Raw genomic sequence first — 24,530 nt, forward strand, 5'->3', positions numbered from 1 at the left:
AATTCGTCTTATCAAGATTTTATTCGAGTTGTTGAAGTAAAATTAGTATTGAGTGTTATGGACAATTCAAGAGGATTACAAAAAATTCGACTTGTCAAGGAATTCGAGATGTTGAGGTTATCAAGGCTCCACTGTAGTAGATAGACATGTAGTCAAAGCAAGCAAGCAAATATGAATCGTTATTGGCATATTTTCATGGAAGCGTCCTAAATTTGAGTGGCTATAGCATGCATACGTGTTCTATTTTCCCATTATTTTCAACATCGCAGCCCATAAATTTCATCCCGCACCCTCTCAGCACCCCATATGGTTAAACCTGGCGCCGCTGCTGGTGCTCGTGATTACGAAAAGTCGGGATCTAATCTCGATAATTCACACCCGGTCAATTTCAATTATTCCTTTTTTTTACAGTAGGCCTACCCTTCGGCATGTATAAAAACGTGTATAAGAGGTATACCATAGAGGTCAGCAGTTTAAGTGATACTATTTGATATCCTTGCTTTTTGAAAAAGTACAAAAAACAAAGAACTTTTATCAACAAAGTGATAGATGTTTATGGTAAGGAAGTAAGGTTAATACAGTTTCTATGTAAGTAGATAACAGAGTGAAGTTTGAACTTGTATACAGCGCCAAAGTATTTTAAATTCAATTTGAATTTTGAGATTTGAAAAGTAATAATAATAATAATTTAGCAATAATAATAATAACAACAAAACAACAACATTACAACTTTCTATGACTGAATGGCAAGGTATGAAATCTTACTATGCCCTCTCTCCCCGAGGAAAAATCCTGCAGGAGGCCTTGGAGTTCGCATCCCCCCCCACAAAGCAAAAATTTAATTGGTACAGTGCCTTTACCTGTATATATTGTATTCGTTTCTGTACCCCTGAGTCACTAGGTTTATTTTACCTACGCATATACGAATGACTGAAGGCCCTCCCTCAAGGCTTACTTGTCTCCCACTCACAGGTGGCGCCTATGATTCTCGGATAATAAATCTCATACAATAAGATGTCTTTGTCCCGAGATCTGGCCACGCAATTAAGGAAGACAATTGAAGGCTCAACTACAGCGCCTTGAATAATGAATAATGTAGTGTGGAAAACGACGCAAGAAACTAGTTCCCGAGACGGATGAAAACATAGATGGCAGTGTGATCAGTACGAGTGCTAATTTTCTTATGAAAGTAATGCGGCTTTGTTAGTTTTTGGAATATATTGTGTAGATTTTTTTGTCTTGAAATGCGGTACGTGAATTGATGGAAATAGTTATATTTGTGGAGTGATTTGCAGTCACGAAACAGCATTAATTTAGAAAGAAAAGTAAAATAACATTAATAAATAAATAGCATGCGTAACACAAGAAGAAACATCGCAAAGTGATTCCGGACGTCAGGTGTTGGATTGTGACTAGAGTTTTATTTTTCTGTGTTATTAAAATATAAATAGTATCCTGAGAGATATTTCATACCGGGGTGACAAACCACAAGTATGGCTTGGAAGCGAGCACTCCGTAATCAATGCAGCCTTTCGAACCATAGGGACACAAGCTCTGACTGCACCGTTTCCTCAAGGAGATTTTACACCAAAGCGACACGCAACAAACGATACGAGGATTTCACACCATAGCGACACGGGTCCTTTGGCCCAAGGCAACTTTCATACCGAAGCGACACATGTTGCTTGGAAACGAGCCAGTCAAGAGCAACATTTGACATCGTAGCGGCATGACGGGAAGCACAGGCCAGCGTTCGGTTGGTGAAATCCTCAAGCGATAAGTGTCGCGTGCCGCTTGTCGCTTTAGTGCGCAATCTCCCTAAAGCAAGACACTCATTGCCAACAAATCACGGCAACATGTTGCAACCTATTGAGGAAATGGCCTAGTTTGAGCGACGCACAAGCGACACGTGTTGCTTATCGTGTCGCCTAGATCTGTTGTTGCAATGTGCGGTTTATCGTGTCGCCTATCTGTTGTTCGCACAATTAGCAGCGAACGTTTGCCAATAGACTGAAGCCACCATGTCGCTTGTCACTTAGTTGGGAACTCCCCCTGTAGCGCGTCGCTTCGGTCTGAGCACCCTTCCTTTAAGGAGCTTTCCGACCGAAGTAACAAGTAGCACGTGAATACGCCATATGAACGTGTCGTTTGCTGTTTGGACCCTCATGTGCAATGAATGCTATTTTACAGTCTGGAAGTGTGTCACTAGTGTGACAGTGTGAACATCCCGTGTCGCTTGTCCCATTGGTTTGAAAGTTTCCTTACACCCATGTCGATGTCACTAAGAAAGTTTTGTGGGGTTCCCCTTGTCGTTTCATGGAATCATCATTATCATCATCGCCGCGATTAGTTTAAAGCGGAAGAAAAGAGACAGTAAATATAAAAAAATACAAATGCTTCAGTGTGTATATCTTTAAAAGAAATGATGATAATGATAATAATAATAATGAACCTAATTAATACGCAAAAATTTAGTTGCCAAGAGCATTCCACACGTATTTTTTCTCCCGTATTATTAACGAAAGTATGACGATAACAGGACGTGGTCGACTGTCTAGAATGTTCGTTAATATCTTCGCGACCACTGTACCAAATATCATAGCAATTATCACATTCATAGAAATGCTTCATGTAAAAGAATCAGACGTTGCAGCGAAAACTCCATTTACTTCTATTATAAGTAGACGAATGTCATGCACGTGTACCGACACCAGCGCCTCTAGCGGTATCATATTCGAGTGGAACCAGCCAGGGATGCCAGAACAGTGCCGTTTTCCACACTACGGTATTCAAGGCGCTGCATCTCAACAGTCGCCCTGCGTTATCAGACGACTTGTAGACTTCGGGAAACTCCCCATATAACGGAAACTTCCAGCCAAGCTCCATGTAATCTGGAGTTGGCGTCATTGGAGTTTAAGGCGTGCGATACAGAACAGTTTGAAATGAGTGCTGGAGACGGGAACAGAGGTAAGTCTCATATAATCATATCAGAAGACGTTTAGAGTTGTTGTTTTAAGTCCACTTTATACACCGAAAGAATTGGGACTGGATCCACAGATTAAAGTGCGAGTAGTATAGTACGGCCGGTTCACCAACAGAAAATGACGAGTTTTGATGAAAATGTCGAGGGCCCACGGGCTCTCGGCGAAGTCTTTCACGATGTATTTTTTGATGGGGCCGATAGCTTTTTTTTACGATGTGTTTAAACCTCATGGGCCCTTTTTCGATGTGTGGACCCTCGGCGTAGCCTTTTATGATGTATTTTTGAGAAGCCCATAGCTTTTTTATGATGTTCTTAAACCTCATGGGCCCACGGCATAGTCTTTTACGATGTATTTAAACCTCACCTCATGTGGCTAAACAAAATTTATCATGCATACGGCTGTAGTGATGCGAGGTGGAAAGCAATTTTCGCTGCGGCAAGGGTGTGTTTTCGTGTTATTAACAAGAAACATTTACATGCTTGCTTGAATCATCATCATGACTGTGAGTTTTTAGTATTTCAGAATATATTTATTTATATCCCAACGGCTATGAATTGCATATATGAGAAGGCGGAGGCATTCGGCCTGTTAACCACCAGTATATGATTAACGGTCCAGTGGCGAAGTTGGAAGAAAGGAGGGGACAAAGAGACAGTGGCAGGGGTCACATCAGACAGGTGTTATACGTATGACGCTACCTTGAATGCACAGAGAGTCTCGAGCATGGATGTTGTATATCTTCCAATTCTCATCTTCACGTTCAGCCAACGACAGAAAATTAAATTTAAAAAGAAAACACTTTACATATGGGCGTGACTCTTTCAAACAGTCGCAGTACGGCATTGTCCATGGATGTTAAAACCTTTGGAGTTCTCTGAATAGTTTAGTTTATAGCGACGATAAAGATGATTGATGATGTGATGAAATGGATATGCATAAAGAATATATATGTTCAGGTCGAGATTTTAACACAAGAGCTCTGACTTTGTAGTGCACTGTATGCTAACTACTTTGCAACGGATGATCAGTTTCTACTTTATTGATTGTTGCGAAGCTGTAGATGCTATGAATTTTGCACGTATTCTAGAATGACAAGATCTCTATATATTTTGATCAAATTGAAGCTGTATGGCAATATTGTTATTGTTACACCACGAAATAATTCGTTAAACATTTCTAAGGGCACACCCAGCTTCTGATGGGATATATTGTTCATCCTCTGATAGAGGAATAAAAATTTCGGCTTTAGATCACCAACGCTGGGAATCGTACCCGAGTCTCTCGTGTGGCAGTCAAACACCATACTGACTCTACCATCGCGACCCTTCACTATATTATTTTGGTAATATTATTACGTAATTCGTTTTGTAGCAGCGACCTGGCCTACTTCTACAAAACTACTGTCGACACTCATTATTCTACGCTATGTCCCTGAAGTCTGTGGAGAAACGCTGCGCATATTGTAAGAAAAGGGAAGAAAACGAGTTATTCACTGATTTACTGACATAAAATTGATATATTGGCAGTATTTGGAGATCAAATTGACAGCTAACTTATCGAAATGTTGAACGAGGAATGAGTATCTTGTAAAATATATGTGGAGAGGCAACTATTCGACGTTTTTCTCCTGTGGTTCGGAAAAGTGTGGCACTCTACTTCTCTCGATTCATACATTATCTAATTATGAAATCAGACGACTTCCATCCCAGACAGACACTGACATGTGTGGGAAGATTTTTATTTTATGTAAGCAAATCTAATTGGTTAGAACAGCGCGCTACGACACCCAGGGTCTGGAGTTCGAATATCGAGTTGTGTAGAGTGAGTATCCCTTCGTCGATTTCATTATACATTCCTCACAAATAATTTGTGATATTGTTACATTACGCAATACGTGATAGGCAAGATCTTGGAATCCAACAACACATGATATAATCTGCTGGACATTCATGTGTTTTCACTAACATATACTAACCTCCCTATTACCTGTCCTCTAATCGTCGTCATCTTATAATCAAGAGATCCCGGATTCCATTGTCGGCACATAGAGGTTCGGATCCCACTTTAAACTTCAGGTTCAGTCCCTATTAACCTTACGTGCATAAAGTGGACCTTAAAACACCAACTCAATCAATCAATCAGAAACTATTGTCTAATATAAAAATGTTCCAAACTTTTGTGCTAAATATAACAATATTCCAAACTTTTTGTGAGGCGTACATAATCACCCATCCTGATTGGCGCGATTAGCCAAAAGTGTAAGAAAAGCAACGCTAATTTACAAAATTCCATCAAAACTTGAGCGTGTTGTTTCACTGTGAAGTGCAAGTGAATTGCAAGCCGAATGCTGAATAATGTATCATCAGTGTTGCCTGTAGGCTATAAAATAATTGAAAATACCATTGCCGACATTTAATGACATTTACAAATCCTACTTTTGTTTTTTTTATTTTTCCGTGGAAACTCCTTCTTCCACTTTGTCTATTGTGGGAGGATTGCGGAAGATCTCTGTGCATCATCCAGCAATAGTCTGCTAACATGTTTATGTTCCACCTACCCTACTTCTTGATATTTTGATGAAATTTCTCCCCCTGCTCGTCGCTCATAGCTCCCACATTCTCGGTAAAGTAGTCCAAATGAGAATTCAGGAAGTGCATTTTCAAATTCATGAAACAACCCAAATCTCTAAATTTTGTCAATCACGTTTTTCAAAATACACTTAAATTCTGGATCTTTGAAGTTCTTAACTTCTTTAAAACCATTCCAGGCCTCTTTTTTCAACTGTGTTTATCGTAGTTTTAAAATCATTGTCCTTTATCAGTTTTCTAATATCTGGTACATTAAATACACCTTCTTTTAGTTTCGCTTTTGAAAGTCCCGTAAATTTTCTTTACAGGTACTTAAAACATGCCCCCTCTTTTAACAGAGCTTTGATAAACTGTTTCATTACACCAAGCTTAATATGAATTGGAGGAATCAGGACTTTACTAGATCAACCAGACTCTATCGTGTTACATTTTTACTCTCACGTTGTAATGAAGCCTTGAGTGGCCACACTGTTTGCATCCAGTGATGGGACCTATCCCGGCTATCCCATTCGCACAGGAAGCAGGGGTACTTGGTTTAACTTGCCTCTTGTCCCAGAATCATTGAAATTATTTTTAGATCACCACATATTGCCCACCCATGTTCATTGTAATTAATTTTGTGAGAATTACATATAGGTTCTCGCAGCTCTCCTCCATTTACACAGAATGACCAACTGAAACAGATGCATACGTACTGTCATTATTGATAAGCACTGTTTTGAGGCTTTTCTTGGAGGAGTCTATATATAGTCTCCAATCCTTAACCTCATACTGTATATTGAACTTTTCCATCGACCCCGGAAAACAGTATACTAGGCCTCCATCTTCGGTAAAGTTTGGAATGAAATCTGCTTCTCTTTATCTAAACCATGAAAGGTCTAGAAACCATGCCAATAGATTATTTTCATTTAGTCGAGAACCTAGGAGTTCTGCGGATTCTTTTGAAAGACCTCTTTTTCGAACAGTTTAGTAGATATATGAGAAAGATTGAAGTAAATCATGGAGTGTTTGATGTTGAACACAAATTATATCTTAGTTTCTGATTGGAGTATGTAATCCTGTCAAATACACAGCATGACATAATGTTATGTTATAATTTTATTGTACCAAATTACATTATTTTTGCCTATTTCTACCAGTTTCTTAACCTAATTTAAGAAACCGCAGTGCTACTACCTAGCGAGCAGATTTGTAGAATAGTTGTTAACATTGCTGGTTAGAAAAGGCGAAAGCGATGGAAAAAAATGATTTTGTGACCAAACCTTACGTGATGAGGAGACTTTTCTGACTTTTTTTTGTCTGAAGTCAGTAGCCAGAAATCTAATGGAATGAGCTATTAGTTTCCAAACACTTTTTTCGTTGCAGGGTAGTGTAATTAGATGAAATTGATGAAGAGATACTCACAAAAAACATCCATGTGCAGGCCATGATCGAACCCGGAAACTTCGGTGGCGAGATCGTAAATCCACTACTTAATGCTTCGAAAATCAATCGGGCATATGTCTAAAGTTAATATCAGCGAAATCTAAACATTCCTTCCACTTCCCTCTTCTGGCTTGAATCGATCGTGAACATTCAAGGTCTTGTTATCATCGTGTTCAAGCGATAAGCAGGTGGCAGGTGCGGGTGGGAGGCCTCGGAATTTTTTCTTACAATCCAGGACTGTATTGCACGTCACGGCAGCATCAGTCTAAATGCAGCAGAAATAATTGACGGTTGGTACGGTGCTGGACTACTAAATGAGGTTTGTGTACGGACAACGAAGTTAATAATGAGGTGTGTTTTATACAGCGCACAGTGATACACAGTGATGGCCGTGGTGGCTCAGTCGGTAACGCGTCTGTCTACCATGTTAAAGGTCCCGGGTTCGATTCCCCGGCCGGTTCAAATCCGGGAACTTTTCTAACGTTGGAAGCGGCCCGGGCGCCCACCCAGCGTCGAATAACATGGGTACCTGAGGGAAACCCAGGGGTGTAAAAGCGGTCAGGGGCGTGATGCTGATCATATCACCCTCACTAACGACCGGATCAAGAAAGTGTGGGACGTTACCCCTATACGCCTTCATGGCGTGGTGCTATGCACAGGGGAGCACTTTACCCTTTTTTTTTCTTTTACAGTGATACACTTATAGGTTTAATTGTATCTTCTGCAAACATGCTGTATAAAGACACAAACTGCCGGAGTAATAAGTGAGGTGATTATACAGTGTCTCAAAAGTTTTAGGACAACGACATTTTAAACTAGGCAACCCAAATTATGTAAGGCGCTGGTGGGTTGCGTGTATAGTTAGGCTCAATATTTCAGGGTTGCCATATGCACAATAGATATTTATCAAATACGCGAAAGGAATAAAACCAAGTATTCTTGTATAAAACTCTAAAAAAATATCAGCATTATATTTGTCGCAAATAAGAAATATTTTCTGAAAGAAAGAAAATCGATTTTCTAGTATGTCATCGCTGATGAGTCTATACAAAGGAAAAGAGGAGAAAGGAAACTAAAAGTTACAACAAAGGAGAGGAGAAAAGAGAGATCGCAAGGGGAAGAGGAAAAGTAAAGGAGGGAAGAAAAGATAGGACTGATGTGGATAGGAGAAGTAATGAGGAGAAAGGGAAAATATGCGAGGAGAGATGAGGAAAATGGAGCAAAGAGGAGAAGAGAGTTGAGAGGAGAGGAGGAGACGGGAAGAGGGGAGTTGAGAGTTGAGAAGAACGAAAAGAAGAGGAGAAGAGTGCAGTGTAGTCGGAAATCTAAGACAGGAGAGGAGATAAGAGGAGTGGAGAAGAATGGGATGGACAAGAGACAAGAGGCGAGAACAGGAGGGAAGCCGATATGACATACATACACACACACACACACACACACACACACACACACACACACACACACACACACACACACACACACACACACACACACATATATATATATATATATATATATTCTCTCTCTCTCTACCTCCTTCCTCTCTCTCTCTCTCTCATATTACATGAGAGTGTTAGTTATTAGGATATGTCTGTGTTTCTGGTTGATGGCATCAAGGGTGATAATAGAACTTGTTACTCATCCCATTACGAGTCTATACAAGACATACTCGTCAACTGTATAAGTCACATATCCTCATTATCAGGTTCTAAATATGAATTTGAAATTTTTACAATCATGTAAATTGAGTTCATAATGCAAGAGGAGTAACAGCTGATGAAATTCTACTTTAATGTCAGTTTTCAGAATATTATTAATAATTAGAACTGCCTTTTTAAATTTGTAAGGAAAATCTGAACTTGGCATGAAACTATTTTGCTTATGTAAAATGTTATCCTTTAATAATACTAGTAACTTTTCTCCAGGGAATATATATATACTATATATTTATGTATGCCATGAACTTATAATAATAATTGACATTCAAATTATTTAAATCATTTACAGGAAACGTACCTCAGAGATTTGCGAAGATTTCTGAAGACGGAAAATTTTCTCTCGACGTAGATGTTCTCCGCCAAATTCTACTGAATGATAAGGTTGAAGATATGAAAGTTTACGTAATTTCAATTATTGGGTCTTTGAGAAGTGGAAAATCATTTCTAATGAATCTGTTTGTTAGATATCTCCAGAGAAGGGTGAGTTGATCCTGAGTTTGATCAGGTATGGATCAATAATTACTTTTATTTTATTTAATTGTAGTAATTCGAACAAGTGTTCTCGGGTTACGAGCCAGGTTAAATTGGAGTTGGCTTCCAACGTTTCGAGGGCCTATATTGCGCTCATCTTCAGGGAATGCAGAAATGAAATCAGAAATCAGAAATTTTAATAATCCCGGCCCTCAAAGAGCCCGCCGGGATGAGTGGGGTCCAGCACAGGTCTGAGGCAACGCCTCGTCTTATAAGCGTCCCCCTTAGGTTTGGGGTTCTCAGTGCGTATGAGTACCCTTCCCTTCCGGGGCCCTCCATAGCATGCTTGTTAGGGAATACCTAAGAAAGCACACCTAGTATGTGTAGATCAAACGGTGTCTGCCTTTGTGGCACTTACCGGAAGTATAATTAGAAGGCGAAAGTAGAAGAGAGGAAAGATAATAGAGTTTTTGCGTGACAGAGCTGCCGCATGCATAAATTGGCAGTAAAAAAATCCAAATTTAACTATTCGCAACATTCGTGTGCGGGGTATACCCTTAGATTATTTATTCCAGTAAAAAAAAACCAAGAAGGGGGAGAACCTGGACATTACAGTGACAGTAGATTTATTTATGATGGTTTCATTTTGAGGTTGGGTGGGGTTGTTGGTACCATATTTTTTATCACAGCGGGTTTCCTCTGATGAGGATGGGTTCAGGTAGGTATTTTCTAATTTGAGGTATCCTATGTAGAGAGATTCTAATTATTTCAAGGTAATTTGGATTTTTGAGTGGGGAGAGTTTTCTACATACTCAGCTCTCGTTGACTCGCCTATAAAAGAACTCAAAGTATTAATTGGTTTGGTCGGTACTATTAGTTGGTTTTGTGTTATTTTGGGTAGGCTTAGATGTAATTTTGAGATAGACGTCTGTGTGGAAGCTCCTCAGTTAGGCTTTAGCAAGATGACAGGTGTTGGTTTAGTTTCCCCCCAGGCCCCCAGAAGGACCGACCTTGGATAATCTTCCTCCGTGTGGCCATTAGTCGGGCCAAACGACCCTTCTAAGGACCACAAACGCTCCCCGCCAGGACGGTGGACTGGGAGTACTCCGCCGATCACCATCAACCCGGTGTCGTTCTGCGTCAGAGTCGGTCATACTCAACTCAGGGTCCAGCCCCGAGCGGTTCCCTAGTCGGGAGTGGTCATTGAGCAGTAAGTCCCCAAGCCAGCGCACTGGAAAGTTTCCGGGGTTTAATCGATGAATGTGCAGGCTTGGTATAACACCGCAAGGTATCCACCTGCACGTCTGATCTCCACTCCGTAGCGTCCCCTTGCGGGCTGCGAGGTTTCCTCCAATTACCCCAGTCCAAATCCCAGTAACCTTTCAGGTATCCCGAGAGTCACTCCAAGGCAATATTCAACCAGATTAAAGCCCTACTCTATAACAGGAACTTTAGTATTAAGTACAAAGTAATACTTTACAAAATGCTAATCAGACTTGTCCTTCTGTATGCCGTCCCAGTCTGGGGCTTCGGGGCCAAAGCAAACATACAGAAACTACAAGTATTCCAAAATAGAATCATTAAAGCAATAACCACGATACACCCGACTCGACCCACTACGGGAGGAGCTCGGTATATTCAAAATTGACCGCTACATAAGGAATGAAGTTATAACATTTCACCACTGCATACAGAACCACAATAATCTGCTTATCAGAAAGCTGGGTAACTATGATATTGCAAATCATAGCAACCCTCCATGGAGCCTACCCAAATCGACCAAAAAATTGATAGATAACAATTCACCCCCCTAAATAGTGTAAAATGAACCGATGTGTACAATAGAATTTCAAAAAGTAAAGTAAGTAAAGGACGAGGGGGCGCTCCCCAAAAGGTGTACAGCCTGGAAGTAATAATAATAATAACAAAATAAAATAATAATAAAAATCATCATAATAATAATCAATGTAAACTAAGTAAGGAAGGGTAGAACTACATTTTCAGGGGTCACAAATAAGCACAACTAGGTCAATTAAAAAATAGTAATATTAATATTGTTAAAGCCATTACGTGGGCAGGAATACTGAATACTAAATACTAAATAAAGAAATACACACATCGAACCCCCCTCCGATGAAAAAGACCTAGGAGGGAGGGATGCTCTATAGTATGGCCCAGGAATTCGGCAGCTGCACAGTGAGGCACGGGCCTTCTTCAAAGTGTTCAAACCAAGTAGCTCCGGTTTTGTGCCTTCAGCTGGGCCGGGATACGAACAGGGGTGCTTCACGTGTTCACATCTCGAATTCGCCTTCTGCACTTCTCTCCGAAAGTCAAATCATAATCTCCAAGAAATCTTGCGGTGTGAGCAGGGAAGCTCATGGGAGGAACACAACTATTTGCCCCACCTCAGTGGAAAAAAATGTTCATATTATAAATGACTCTACATGCATATGTTATATTACAGAAACCAGAGGAAAAGCAAATAATATATATTACAAGACGAATCCAGAAAGGAGGATATCAATAGAAGACACCGACCAAACCAACCTAACACCTAGAGTTATTTTACAGGAACGACTTGGCGAGGCAACGGATGCTCATTATATAGAAAAACTCTCTTCCACTAACATCCCCGATTTAGCTTGAAATAAATAGAATCACTCTTCATAGGAACAAACCCAATGCCAAAATTACCAAAACCTACCCTAACCCATCGTGACCAGAAGCAACCCACTGTGGTAAACAATCTGGCACCAACTAGCACCAACAATCTTCAAAATGAAACCATAATATATAAATCCACTGACAATGTAGTGCCCAGGTTTTCCCGCCTTCTTCATTTTTTTTACTCGGGTAAATAATATAAGACTATACCCGCACACGTATGTTGCGCAAATTAAATTTTGAGTTTTTTACTGCCAATTTATACATGCGGCAGATTTTTTCCTCTGTCACGCAACGGAAAAAGCTTCTTGTATCTTTTTCCTCTTCTATCTTTCCCTTCACTTTCGCCTTCTAATTATACTTCCGGTAAGTGCCACATCGGCAGACCCCGTTTGATGCATACACACTAGGTGTGCTTTATAGGTAATCCCTAACAAGCATGCTATGGAGGGTCCCGAGGGAGGTCCGTGAACTTAGCTCGCCACTTGTCTAGAAAAATAACGAACTTTTGTCCATCGTTAGTGCTACGTTAGTGTTCGTTTCTGCCGTAAACAGTTTCGTTAGTGCTCCTATAATTCCAAAATTAGGGCAATTCCAAAATGGGGCGGGCAAACTTCACGTAGCCCGCCACTTGTCTAGAAATCTCATGAAACTTTGTCCATCGTTAGTGCTACGTTAGTGCTGTTTTCTGCCGTAAAGAGTTTCGTTAGTGCTGCTATAGTTTTGGAACAAGGGCCGTTCCAAAATGAGGCGGGCTAACTTCACGGTTTTCATATTTTCCACAAAACCACCGAAAATTTTGCCCATCATTAGTGCTACGATAGTGCTGTTTTCTGCCGTAAAGAATTTCGTTAGTGCTGCTATAGTTTTGGAACAAGTGCCGTTCCAAAATGGGGCGGGCGGGCTAACTTCACGGTTTTCATATTTTCCACAAAACCACCGAAATTTTGCCCATCGTTAGTGCTACGTTAGTGCTGTTTTCTGCCGTAAAGAGTTTCGTTAATGCTGCTATATTTTTCGTACAAGGGCCGTTCCAAAATGGGACGAGCTAAATTCACGGTTTTCAAATTTTCCACAAAACCACCGAAATTCTGCCAATCGTTAGTGCTACGTTAGTGCTGTTTTCTGCCGTAAAGACTTTCGTTAGTTCTTCTGTATTTTTGGAACAACGACCGTTCCAAAATGGGGCGGGCTAACTTCACGGTTTTCGAATTTTTTACTAAACCACCGAAATTCTGTCCATCGTTAGTGCTTTGTTAGTGCTGTTTTCTGCCGTAAAGAGTTTCGTTATTGCTGCTATATTTTTGGAACAAGGGCCGTTCCAAAATGGAGCGGGCTAACTTCACGGTTTTCAAATTTTCCACAAAACCACCGAAATTTTGCCCATCGTTAGTGCTACGTTAGTGCTGTTTTCTGCCGTAAGGAGTTTCGTTAGTGCTGCTATATTTTTGGAACAAGGCCCGTTCCAAAATAGGACGAGCTAACTTTACGGTTTTCAAATTTTTTACAAAACCACCGAGATTTTGCCAATCGTTAGTGCTACGTTAGTGCTGTTTTTTTGCCGTAAAGAGTTTCGTTAGTGCTGGTATATTTTTGGAACAAGAGCCGTTCCAAAATGGGGTGGGTTAACTTCACGGTTTTCGAATTTTCCACAATACCATAGAAATTTTGCCCATCGTTAGTGATACGTTAGTGCTGTTTTCTGACGTAAAGAGTTTCGTTAGTGCTGCTATAGTTTTGGAACAAGGGCCGTTTCAAAATGGGGCGGGATAACTTCACGGTTTTCATATTTTCCACAAAGCCACCGAAATTTTGCCCATCGTTAGTGCTGTTTTCTATCGTAAAGTGTTTCGTTATTGAAGCTAATTAAAGAAACTCAAATATTCCGCTTGCTGCCAATAAAAGACATCGGGCGCTGATATGGGGACTGCCACTGGTAAAAAGAAGTCAATGGTATTTTCTTTCAGATTTGGAATAATGGTGTATACAATGACAGCGATACTACTTCAGTACCTAATATTCGGCGCTCAATATGTCGACATTACATAAAATGTTTCTGTAAGATTGATTGATGAGGTTGGTGTTTTTAAAATTTGTGTACAGTAAGATTATTCGGGACTGGAGCTACAGTTTAAAGTAGGAACCACTGTACCTCCACCGGGTATCGAACAGTTAATGTAAGGGATAGTGCTTTTGTTTGGACATAGCTTTTTAAAATTTGGTATCGAATGGAATGCGCACCCTTCGTACCACGCCCTGGCGTCTCCCCTTGTAACAAAGGATTAAAATATTAACGGTTATATCACAGACACAGCAGTATACACAAGGGCGGGAAGCGTCGATTTGACAGAAGTGCTTGGATGTTAATGAATTTGGTTTGCAGACTGCTCTGTATAGTGGGCACGAGCTACAAATCCTTTTGGGATCATTGTTTCTGTTCCGTAGGCGTCAGGCCACTCAGTCGTACTTTATTGTTTGCAAGTCCAAGGGAAAACAGCAAAGAAAAGATTCATTCACCACTGCTATATCTATGACCGACTGCCGGAAGTAAAGAAGAAAAGGCACCGAATGTGTCAGATAATCTGGGCCTCGAAGCAGTGACGGAGTGAAGAGAGGGCGCGGCTGGTCAACAGCTACCCAGTTCCCAACCTTACAAATTCAAAAGATATTAATTAATAATTAGAAAAATGCTAATGCTTCAATAAAAATATATTATTGTCTTGTCTCGGTGTATATTTTCCTTAGGAATATTGTCGATAAGTAGTGTAAACGTATTGTTTCTACGCAATACTTGGTACGAGCCCTTTTTTATCCTCTTTTTTTATCAATTGAATATCAGTTTTTGACATATTTTGACAATTTTTTGTCGATGTTTTAGCGTTTAGCGATGTTTTAGTAATATTTTCAATTTTTCCCACTCATACTTGGTACGAATGCCTCGATCTTACGTGATATAACTTAACCTATTCATTTTTTTTTGTGCTAAACTACACGAGAGCCTCTACGTGCTTTGACCTACTTTAGAGAGTAGGTGGAATGGTACGTTCTGGGAACGCCCTTTGACCTACTTTTTATTTTACGACGTTTTACGGACCAAACTAACCTACAATAAGAGAAAAATGGACAGAAAAAGCTCTGGCATCACTTTTTAAGCTATTTTTTACCTCCTGCAAATTTTGCTCTTATGCTACCTCGCCCTTTGACCTACTTTTGAAATGACTTACGACATTTTCCTATAAGTCTGCTGTCTCCTCTTACTGTAAGGTCCCTCAGTGTAATCTACTACGACCTGCTAATATAGGCTTCTGCTCTCAGCGTAATCTGCCACGACCTAATACGATGTTTTTTTGTTTTTTTTTAAAAAAACAACTTATGTGTGATCTTCTAAAATGTGTGCCCCCCCTTGCTGCTACGACCTAATGGGAGGACCTCTCCTATGATGTTTTTTGGGCCCCCACTGCTACGATGTTTTTTCTCCTCATGATGCAAAAAAAATGGTATTGTAGCGGTATTTGAAATCGACTGTGCTGCGTGAAGGGGGAAAAAATCTCTTCGTGTTCACTGAACAAATATAGGAGAGCTGGAAGAGTACTTCCTGGCTTTTCATCGAAAAAACGGGGCGTGATGATGTTCAGTTCAGACAATTGGAATTGGGGGACTAATTTTCGGATGCGGATTACGCCACATCGCATCCCTTTATAATCCGAAAGCTCTCTGCCGTGGAAACTTCCATATCATCTAGAGCGACTGTTCTGAAGACGATATTTAAAACTGCTCTGTGACCCCCTCGTTCTTCACGTCGTACGCGAAGGACTTCTCTGCGACCAGGATGACGCTGCACACCGTATCCTCGGGCAGCGCATCGTGGAACTCGCAAACGATCTTGATGTTGGTGCGATCGTTGACCACCACCTGCTTCCGCTTCGTCGTGTTGATGACGAACATGGGTCTGTGGGTTATGAATTCGCTGGGCGTGTAGTACATGTCCACGTTTCCCTCGGTCACGCTTTTGTAAGCAGAGTACGCTTCGTAAAGTTTTAGATAATCATCTTTGGTCATGTCGAGGTTGTAATTCTCGCGCGGGAACACTTCGTTCCTGCTATTCTTGAGATAAACGTTTTTGATCTTGCAGTCGTCAAATTTGCTGGAATCTTTTTCCTGATTCTTGTCCCTCCCGGTCTGAAAGAGTACAATGACGAAATCTGGCATGTCGAACTGTATGTTGTTGAACTGCGTCGTCACGTCGAATTCCATGTGACTTCCGGACGCTAATTTTTGCACGCACTGGTAACCGTGAAAGTGAATCGGCACCTGTGGACTTTTCAATATCTCCGCTTTGTACTTGAGGGCGTATTTCGTTTCGTATTCCACGATCGGCATTCTCAACTCCATGCTCCGGATGACGCATTTCGCTGCTTCGGGTAAAGTGTTGGGCAGCGGCGTGATACCGTCGGCGTGATACCGTCGGCGTTCAAGTTACTGTATCGCATCAATGCGTCGTTATCGTTGGCCGCTCTTCGAAATGTGATTCTCAGTCCTCCCTTCCACATGATCTCCTTGTAGTCCGAGAAGAATCCCGGATGCAGACGCATGGGAAAGAGCACCGTGTGACTTCTCGTCGATATTTTCGTTCCCGCTTCGAATCCTCCCGCCTGATAGTATGCTGCGTCCGTTTTGGATAATTTCAATGTTCCCACTGCCGTTGACGTGATGCCTGGATAATCGATTCTGTCGATGACCGTACCGTGTTTCCTCACCTCCACCTGCGAGAACAGGTGAGCTACGAAGTTGTCCACGAGTATCAAATTGGCTGCTGCGGGGAACGCGTCTCCGCTTTCTTTCTTCACCACGTCGAATTGAAGGTAAAGGTCCGCTCTGTGAGGATGAACGAACCCATCGCCTACGTCCACGTCATATTCGATCTCCCGGTTCGCTTCGTTCAAATTGGCGAACGTGCGACGGTTGTGAGGAAAAGATTGCAATTCGTAACTTTCGATTTGCTCCATTTTTTTTTCACTATGTGTTATTTATTATACGTTGATCTCCAGGACGGCCGTCGTCGTGGCACCTGCAAAATCCACAATGTCGCCTATCTCGTTCGTGACCACCAACTCTATGTTGTCTATGCGGTTTTGACATACTGGAAAATAGATCGGCGAAGAGGGTGTGTAGATGATCGGTTCCATTAATTCGGAACTGGGTTTGAACGTGGCTATGATTCCCGTCTGCTTGTGACTTCCTAACAATCCGTCGGATTTCGTGATCATGCCTTCGGCCACGTTGCAGTGAACGTTCAAAGTTTCAATGGCTAGAAATTTAGGAATGTTTGCTCCCGTGTGCTTGATGCCAGCTTCGAGTTTGGTGTTGTTCTCGAAACCTAAAAGTTCTATGGTGCCCAGGTCCACGGTCTCCGTCGCGGACACGATTTCGACTCTGTGCGTGACTGAATTTTGAGAAAGGTATGTGCCTTTGGGTAATTGAGCTTGCAAAGTAGAAAGATTGTATTGACCTGGCGTGACGACGATATGTTCACTTCCGACGCTAATTTTGTTGTTGTGATGCGTGACGTTAGGTATGAGGTACATGCTGTAGAATGCACGCAGAGCTATGGATTTAGGATAGACGATGTCGTCGTGCAGCGTGAGTTTCAAGATCGAAGATTCGCTCGTGAGATGGAACACGCCCATTATGATGCTTTAGGTTCCACAATGCTTTCTGGAAATCTTCCACCTGCGGCTTATTTATTTTAGAGAGAAACGCGAGCACGGAGAGGCAGAGATGACCGCAGTTCACGTCTCCGAAATTTTGAATGCGTTCGTCGTTGTAGTATAGGTTGTTCGTTTTCAGATAACGAACTAAATTTGTAGGTGGAACACCTCCGAAAGAATCGAAAACAAATGCTTTATTGTTATTGTTTGCATTTTTGTGGTAACATATCCAATGCGTGCCTGGATTTTCTTGACTGTCCAAGTTGACTACGCCGCATTCTCTATTTTTAACGGTTGAAGGTAACGAGTCGGACATGAAAACGCCTCTGAAGTGTTTGATTTGTAATTGTTTGATCAGAGATTCAATGTCTCGGTTGGTGAGTGCTGTTTCTTTTTTTTAAACTTCCTCATGACCCCCTTCCCTTTCTTCTCCATGGCCAGATTGTGACGTTTCTGTTCTTCCAATTCCGCCTTTTTCTTCTTCGAGTCGATGTCGGTTTTCGCGATGGCGGCGCTACCCCCAGCCAAATTTGCAACGGCCCCCAATGCTGCCAGGATGGCCGGGATGCTGAATATGAACCCCCCTGTCTTTTGCTGTTTCCGCGAACGCTGCAACCTTCTCAATTGAGGTGTGCTGAGAAGTAATTTCATTCCGTGTCCTTTGGACAAGCAAGAACGTTTCTTCTCGCGTTGTTTCTTGGTGAGTAAGCCATCCAGGGCACCTAGATTTTTTAGATTCGAGTATGGTATCTGGTACACGACACCCTTGGGTTTCATTTTTTTTTGATGCTATGTTATCTGGGAAAGAGAACAACTTTTTTTCCGCTAGGTTTACCGGTGTGTTATTTATATCGTCTCAATCAACACAACTGAGAATGGGTGGCGGTGTGTTATTTATATATATGTATTCTGGGAAAGAAAAAAAGTTTTCGCTTCGCCTAATACTATCATATGGTTTACAAGATCGTCAGTTTCAATGTTCGACGCGTACCAGTCTTCGGTAAATCTTCTTCTCCCCCTGCCTCCACTCGTGCAGCTCGTCTAACCTATCATCAATTTTTTTGTCTGCAGCTCGAAAGAGAGTCTCGGGATCGGAACATTTTTTCATTCCGCTTATTTCTCAGAGGTGATCCATGAAAATCATTTTGCACGGTGAATGAAATTCTGGCGTTACTTTACACAAGTCTATGAGTTTAGTTACATCCCCGTCGAACGTGAACGTAAATATTTTGTGCAACACTTCGGGAGGAAGCTGAGTTATACAAGTTGTCATTTTTCATGGTATGTTATTTATATATATGTTCCGGGGGTGGGTGTCCGTGATTAAACAAATTCTATTACGTGCTTCGTTTTCTTACCAAGAAGTTCCTTTGTCCCCTTGTACACGATTTGAGTTTTGTTCTCGATTAAAATAGCTAGCTTCTCGTCGGATAACATGATAGCGTATCGATCTGGTAAAAAAAGACTGTATTGTCCGTTGAGCAACAGACGCACCTTGGGACCATACTGGGTCGAAACAATTGAACCGGAAGTTATCGTGTAAGGTTTGTCCACTTCCAATTCCTGAATTTTTACATATTCGACTGAAGAATTTAGCATTTGTTTTAATGCTTGAGCGTCTAGTGATTGTTTACTCATTTTTTTATAAGATGACAAAAACAACTGGAGTTTTTTTTCACGAAGTCTTATTTATATACCGAAGAAAATTTTTTTCACGGTTCGAGAATTTTTTTTATTTCTACACTCCCCATCCAAATTTTTGTTTCGTGTTCATGGCGATGGTGGTGCCCAGTGCTGCAACTCTTTCACCCAACGAAGCGTCTCTGCTGACGAATCTTTCGAAAGCGGCATGTTCCAATTTCTTGTCTGCTTCGTGACGTGCATCCAGATCGGTGCGAGTGTTGTAAGCGATGTCGTGATATTTGCATGCCGTGTCCAACGGATTCACACCCTTGTCTCCTCTCTCCAATCTTTTCTCGAGTTTGGTACCCGGTCCGCAGTACTGGTAGCCAGGTAAATGCATCTCGAAAGGTAACTTGTTGATGATGTCGTTCACGAGTCCCTTTCCTTCGGCCACGTTCCAGAATCTCGGAGGCAACGTGTTGATAATTTTGATCAGGTAGCCGATGCCCTTGTCGTCGTTCACGATGAAGTTGGAAAGTTTGGTGCTGATCATGTCCACGATGCCAACCTTCTCGTTGTAGAAATTACGATTGCCTGCATTCTCTTCACCGGCTATCACTAACAATCTGTCGATGAGTTTCCTCACGTCCTCCACCCAAACGAATTCTTTGGGTAACGTGTTATAGCGTTTGACGCCGCTTCCACTCTTCACCTCGTTCCAAATCGGTTTGATGAGATTCCTGTACTTCTCACCGCTACTCGATTTCACCCTATTCTGCGAGGCATCGTTGTTCTGGTACATGGCATCCGTCATGATTAGAATTTCCCTGTAACTCTGGTAATCTTCGTCGGTGTAATCTTTCGGCTGCTTTTTGGCAACGAGTTCCCACAGTCCCACCGTACCCGGATACCTGGTCCAACTATTTTTATCGCCTAAATTAACTTTAATGTCGTTGCCTTCGAAGGTGACTTTCGATTTCCCAATCTTCCACACGACGCCTTCGTTGGTTTCCATGCTCGGATACAATCCGAACACTTCATCCTTGTCGAATTTCCCCGTGCTTAGGTAGTCTCGTGACAAAGGTCCCAACTCGATCTTATCCGAAGACGACGTGCTACCTATGGCTTGACGTCGTGCCGGTACTTCCTTCAGTTCGAACGGCGTCGAAGGAATGCTTGAAATGGGCGTGGGTACAGTATAACTTTTAGCTGCAAGTGGTACGAGTTCGTTGATCAAATTTTTATTTTGTTCCGTGACACTTTTAATTTCTTTACCTAGACCGCTGATGGCGTCGATCACAGGTTGATCCTGACGCTTCTTATCTTCGTAGAATTCGCGATTCTCGGATTTCCAACCTTTGAAGCGTTTCGCGAGGTAATCGCGAAGCTTGAGATTTTCGTCTTCTTGCAATTGACGTTTTGACATTTTTCTATATACGTCGAAACGTTTCTGAAACGTTGAATTCTCAGCCTATACGTTCGGTTCTCGTAGTTTTCTTGCCGTCACCCGCTTGAGACTATCCACTTTTCTAACACTCATTTTTTTGTTATAATGGTTATTTTATATATACGCTTGAGACGTTTGAAAAAAAAGAACGTTCTTTCAAATTTTATTTTTTTGACTGTTTAGATTCTCGACCGTTGATTTTTATTTTTTTCTTCTTGTTGCAAATCTGAAATTTTCCTTTTGTTAGCCTCAGGGTGATTAATATACTCTGAGACGTCTAGATGAACGTTTATTTTATTCCTATACTTGCCATGGTTTGCTTTTCGAGTCATGTCAATGGTCACGAATCCCAAATCACCTTGGTTCCAACAGTGGGAGCAGAATTTAGAAAATAGATTGTAATTCATGTCAGCTCCTACGTAATCATCATGTGCGTGTTTTAAATTGGTGTGGTCTTGTCGAAACAAGCAAATAAAATTAGCATTATCACGTAGCAGTTGTTTCGGAACCTTGGAAAAAGTTTGTGCCAGGTAGAAACAATCTAATCCTTTGTGACGACCTCGAGTGAAAAAATTACGAATCTCGTTTTGATTTTCCAAGATCATGTCGTCGAACACCACAACGGAATTCTCGAGACAATCGTCCAGTGGAATGATTTCAGATGCGAAAGTTGCAATGTCCAGTCCCTCGTACAGTTTCATAAGTTGCTGGTATTTTGCTTGTTCGAGGCTTTTCGAAAATACGTAGAGGTGTCTGTTTTCCCAGTCTAACCAATTGGGTGCGAGGATAAAATTATCAATGAGCAGTGTCGTCTTTCCGCACCCTGAAGGTCCTACAATCAGACACCGTATGCTATCGGGGAGCAATTCGCCGTTCCTTTTTTTCGTTTGACTTTCCGAATCAGGTAAACGTTTCACAACATTCCACGTACTCAGAGAATCACTTCGTTCGAATCGATCCAACTCGTTCCCGGAAGTCCCAGCCATTTCACCAAAAGTTTGTCACCTCTCTTACGCAAAACTTTTTCGATAAGGTACGTGTCGGGGTATTTAGTTTTAGAGAGTTCCTCCTCATAGAAGGGCCCCAATAAAATTTCACCGCCACTGTCCTTTATTATATACGTGTGACGGTTCCCGGGTAAAACTCGAACTACGGTAAAAAGTTCCGTGCTCCAATTTCGTGTGAAACCCCTGTCGAACGTTCGCTTCAATTTACTGATGCTCACCTGGTCTCCAATTTTGTATTTAGGTCTTTTTGTCGTGGGTGTGTACTTTGGGCAGTAAACGGTAGAAATTAAAAGCTGCTCGTCGGAATTCGTAACGTCAGCTGGCTTCATGCCTATCGTTCTGTGTACCGTATAATTATAGTCGTTAACGAGTTCCGGAAGAATGGTGACCCACTTGTAGCTTCCCTGAAGCGTAAAGCGTGACCACATGCGCGATTTCAGAGTCCGATTAAATCTTTCCACGATGCTGGCTTTGACGTCACTGAAGGTGTTTCCGAATAAACTGCCTGAACGTGGCATTGTAGAATTCCTTCCCGTTGTCCGTGTGCAGAAACCGAGGTCGTCTGCCGCTTTCGCGAAAAATTAATTTGAATGCTTCCGTGACGCATGTTCCCGTTTTGGCTTTCAAAGGTACTACCCATGCGAATTTCTAAAATGTGTCTATGACGGTGAGGAGGTACTTGTTGCCCTTGTTCAATTTATGTACGTTTTTTAACTTGCCGCTACTCATCTCCCCGAGGTCACTTTCCCAGAGGTCATCAATGCCCTTGGTTATCACCGCTAAACGTTCGTAGTTGCGGCGTGCAGGTTTACGTAATTCTTCGACGATGGCTTGCCTAGACATTTTTTTTTAGAGATTACGTTTGAAGAGAAGCACGAGCGTGATGGGATTCAAAGAGGGTGGCACCTCGCTTGTGTTTTGAATGATCAGCTTATCGCCGGCACTCACGTCGAAAACGGTAAGATCTTCGTCTTCGTGTATTTCATATATGTTGTGCGTTTCGTTCCAACGTGCCAGAGGAATATTTCCTGCTTTCTGGACACCACGATTCGATATCAACGTCATGGTGGGAACGCTACCTTTTCTGCCGTGAGACCAGTACGAAAATTCGTTTATCTGAATCGTGCCATCGAGGAGAAACTTGTAATACGGATGATAAGGATGTAACATGTACAGTTTTTACCTTCGACGAACGTGGAGATTCTCTGTTGATTGGGTACGCTGTTGATTTAGATGGCTTGCAAGGTGAACAATTTGGCGATTTTAGTATCGACGCTGAGCAGATTACTGTGAACGTGTGCAAGTTTATTTTCAATGGGCAACAAATCCTCGACTATGGTATCCGTTATGGCAGAAAATGACGGTTTGATTTTTACTTCCACGTTCAACTGCTTGTAGTTTTCGTTCAGTTCTTGCAACTTGGCACCGAAAGAGGCCAGCGTCGATTCCTGCGTGGATTCCAGCACTCCAACGTGATCTCTGATGTTGACGACAATGTTCTGAAGGTTCTCAACTTGATTCAATTTCGAGCTTTTCTCGGTAAGATCGTTCACGATGCTTCGCATCTCGGTAAACTGCGTGTGAAGATCCGTGACGCTCTGCGAAGTGGGCAACGTCGACACCAGCGAAGTAATTTCATCTCGAATCTGTTCCACGTTTGCCGTTTCCGTTTCTAGTCGTTTCAGCATTCGAGATATGTTCCTTTTCAAAGCGTGTAATTCTATGGAGGTGGGGAGATTGGCCACCGTACTTTCGAGATCGTTCAATGAACTTTTGATGTCACTCGAATCGGATAATGCCGTCACTGCCGTTTTCAATTTTTCCAAATCTTCCTGTAACGATTCCAAGTCAGCCTGTATGTTGTCCAGTACGTGATGAAAATGAGCAAGGTTCGATTCCACGTTCAAATTTTCTAAATATTCGATCTTCTGCTGAACCGTGCTTAACGTGTCTTGAATACTCGTCAACGCGCTTGCTTGAACGTGAATATAATTAATTTCTTCGTTGATCAACTCCAAAGACGCCTGAAGCGTAGCGATGGTGGTTTGAATGTGTTCGAAATCTTGATAAGCCTCCAATTGAATTTTTATGTTCGCAACGCTTTTACTGATGAACTGGAGTTCGTCTGACGATGGTAGGTTCGTCATTGTATCTTCCAAAGTCTGTAACTTGGATTTAATTTCTTCCAACGTGCTGGTGAATTCTTCTTGTAATTTAGAAACGACGACATGCAAGCGTTCTACATCGATATCATTGACGACGGTTTGAAGTTCAGAGAAATTCTTTTCAATTGCGGAAGTTCGTTCTTCGATTTCGAGTTTCAATTTTTCCAAATCTTTCGATTGAAATTGCTGTAACTTGAGCAAATCATTTTGAAGCGAATCCACGCTCAACTGTATATTTCGAACGTTGTCGTAAGAAGGTACATCAACATAATTTTTTATTAGGGTTTTCAGTTCGGAATCGATTTTCAGAATAGGATCGAGACATTGCGTTTGGAGCGTAGCGATTTCCGATTGTAAACTATTGTTTAAGGTCTCCTGCAAAGCGATCAAATCGCTCCTCAACTTTTTAACTCGAACGTCGAGCATGAGAATTTCTTCTGCGTGGTCTACACGCTTGGTGTGGCCGAAAATGTCGTTATGCATTATGGTTATTTATAATAGGATAGGTGATTCGTAATTCTACGAAGAGAGGAATGAGTTTGTCGTAATCTCCTAGGAGTTGAACGTAAAGATAATCGCCTGCAGACACATCGTACGCCATGTTAGAAAGTACCTTGTCGTGCTTCATTCGAAAAATGTTCTTGCCGGTAGAAATTTTGATTTCGCCTGCGTTCTCTGGATTCACGGTGATCCGAAGTTTCCCGTCGATCGGAATTTCGTAGAAATTTAA

General features: G+C 41.7%; 1 protein-coding gene across 1 annotated transcript in view; it reads left to right on the forward strand.

Annotated features, from left to right (window-relative positions):
* Positions 1-2,763: 2,763 nt before the first annotated feature.
* The window catches only part of LOC145988917 (atlastin-3-like), a 284,911-nt gene continuing 263,144 nt past the window's right edge, over positions 2,764-24,530 (forward strand). Inside the window, exons 1-2 of the mRNA XM_083124215.1 lie at positions 2,764-2,967; positions 9,005-9,195. Of these exons, the coding sequence (XP_082980341.1) occupies positions 2,943-2,967; positions 9,005-9,195 (216 nt within the window). The 5' untranslated portion in view covers positions 2,764-2,942. The remainder of the gene's footprint in view (positions 2,968-9,004; positions 9,196-24,530) is intronic.

Source organism: Lepisma saccharinum, chromosome 6, assembly GCF_977018435.1.
Source record: "Lepisma saccharinum chromosome 6, izLepSacc3.1, whole genome shotgun sequence".
In the NCBI taxonomy this organism is placed as follows: domain Eukaryota; kingdom Metazoa; phylum Arthropoda; class Insecta; order Zygentoma; family Lepismatidae; genus Lepisma; species Lepisma saccharinum.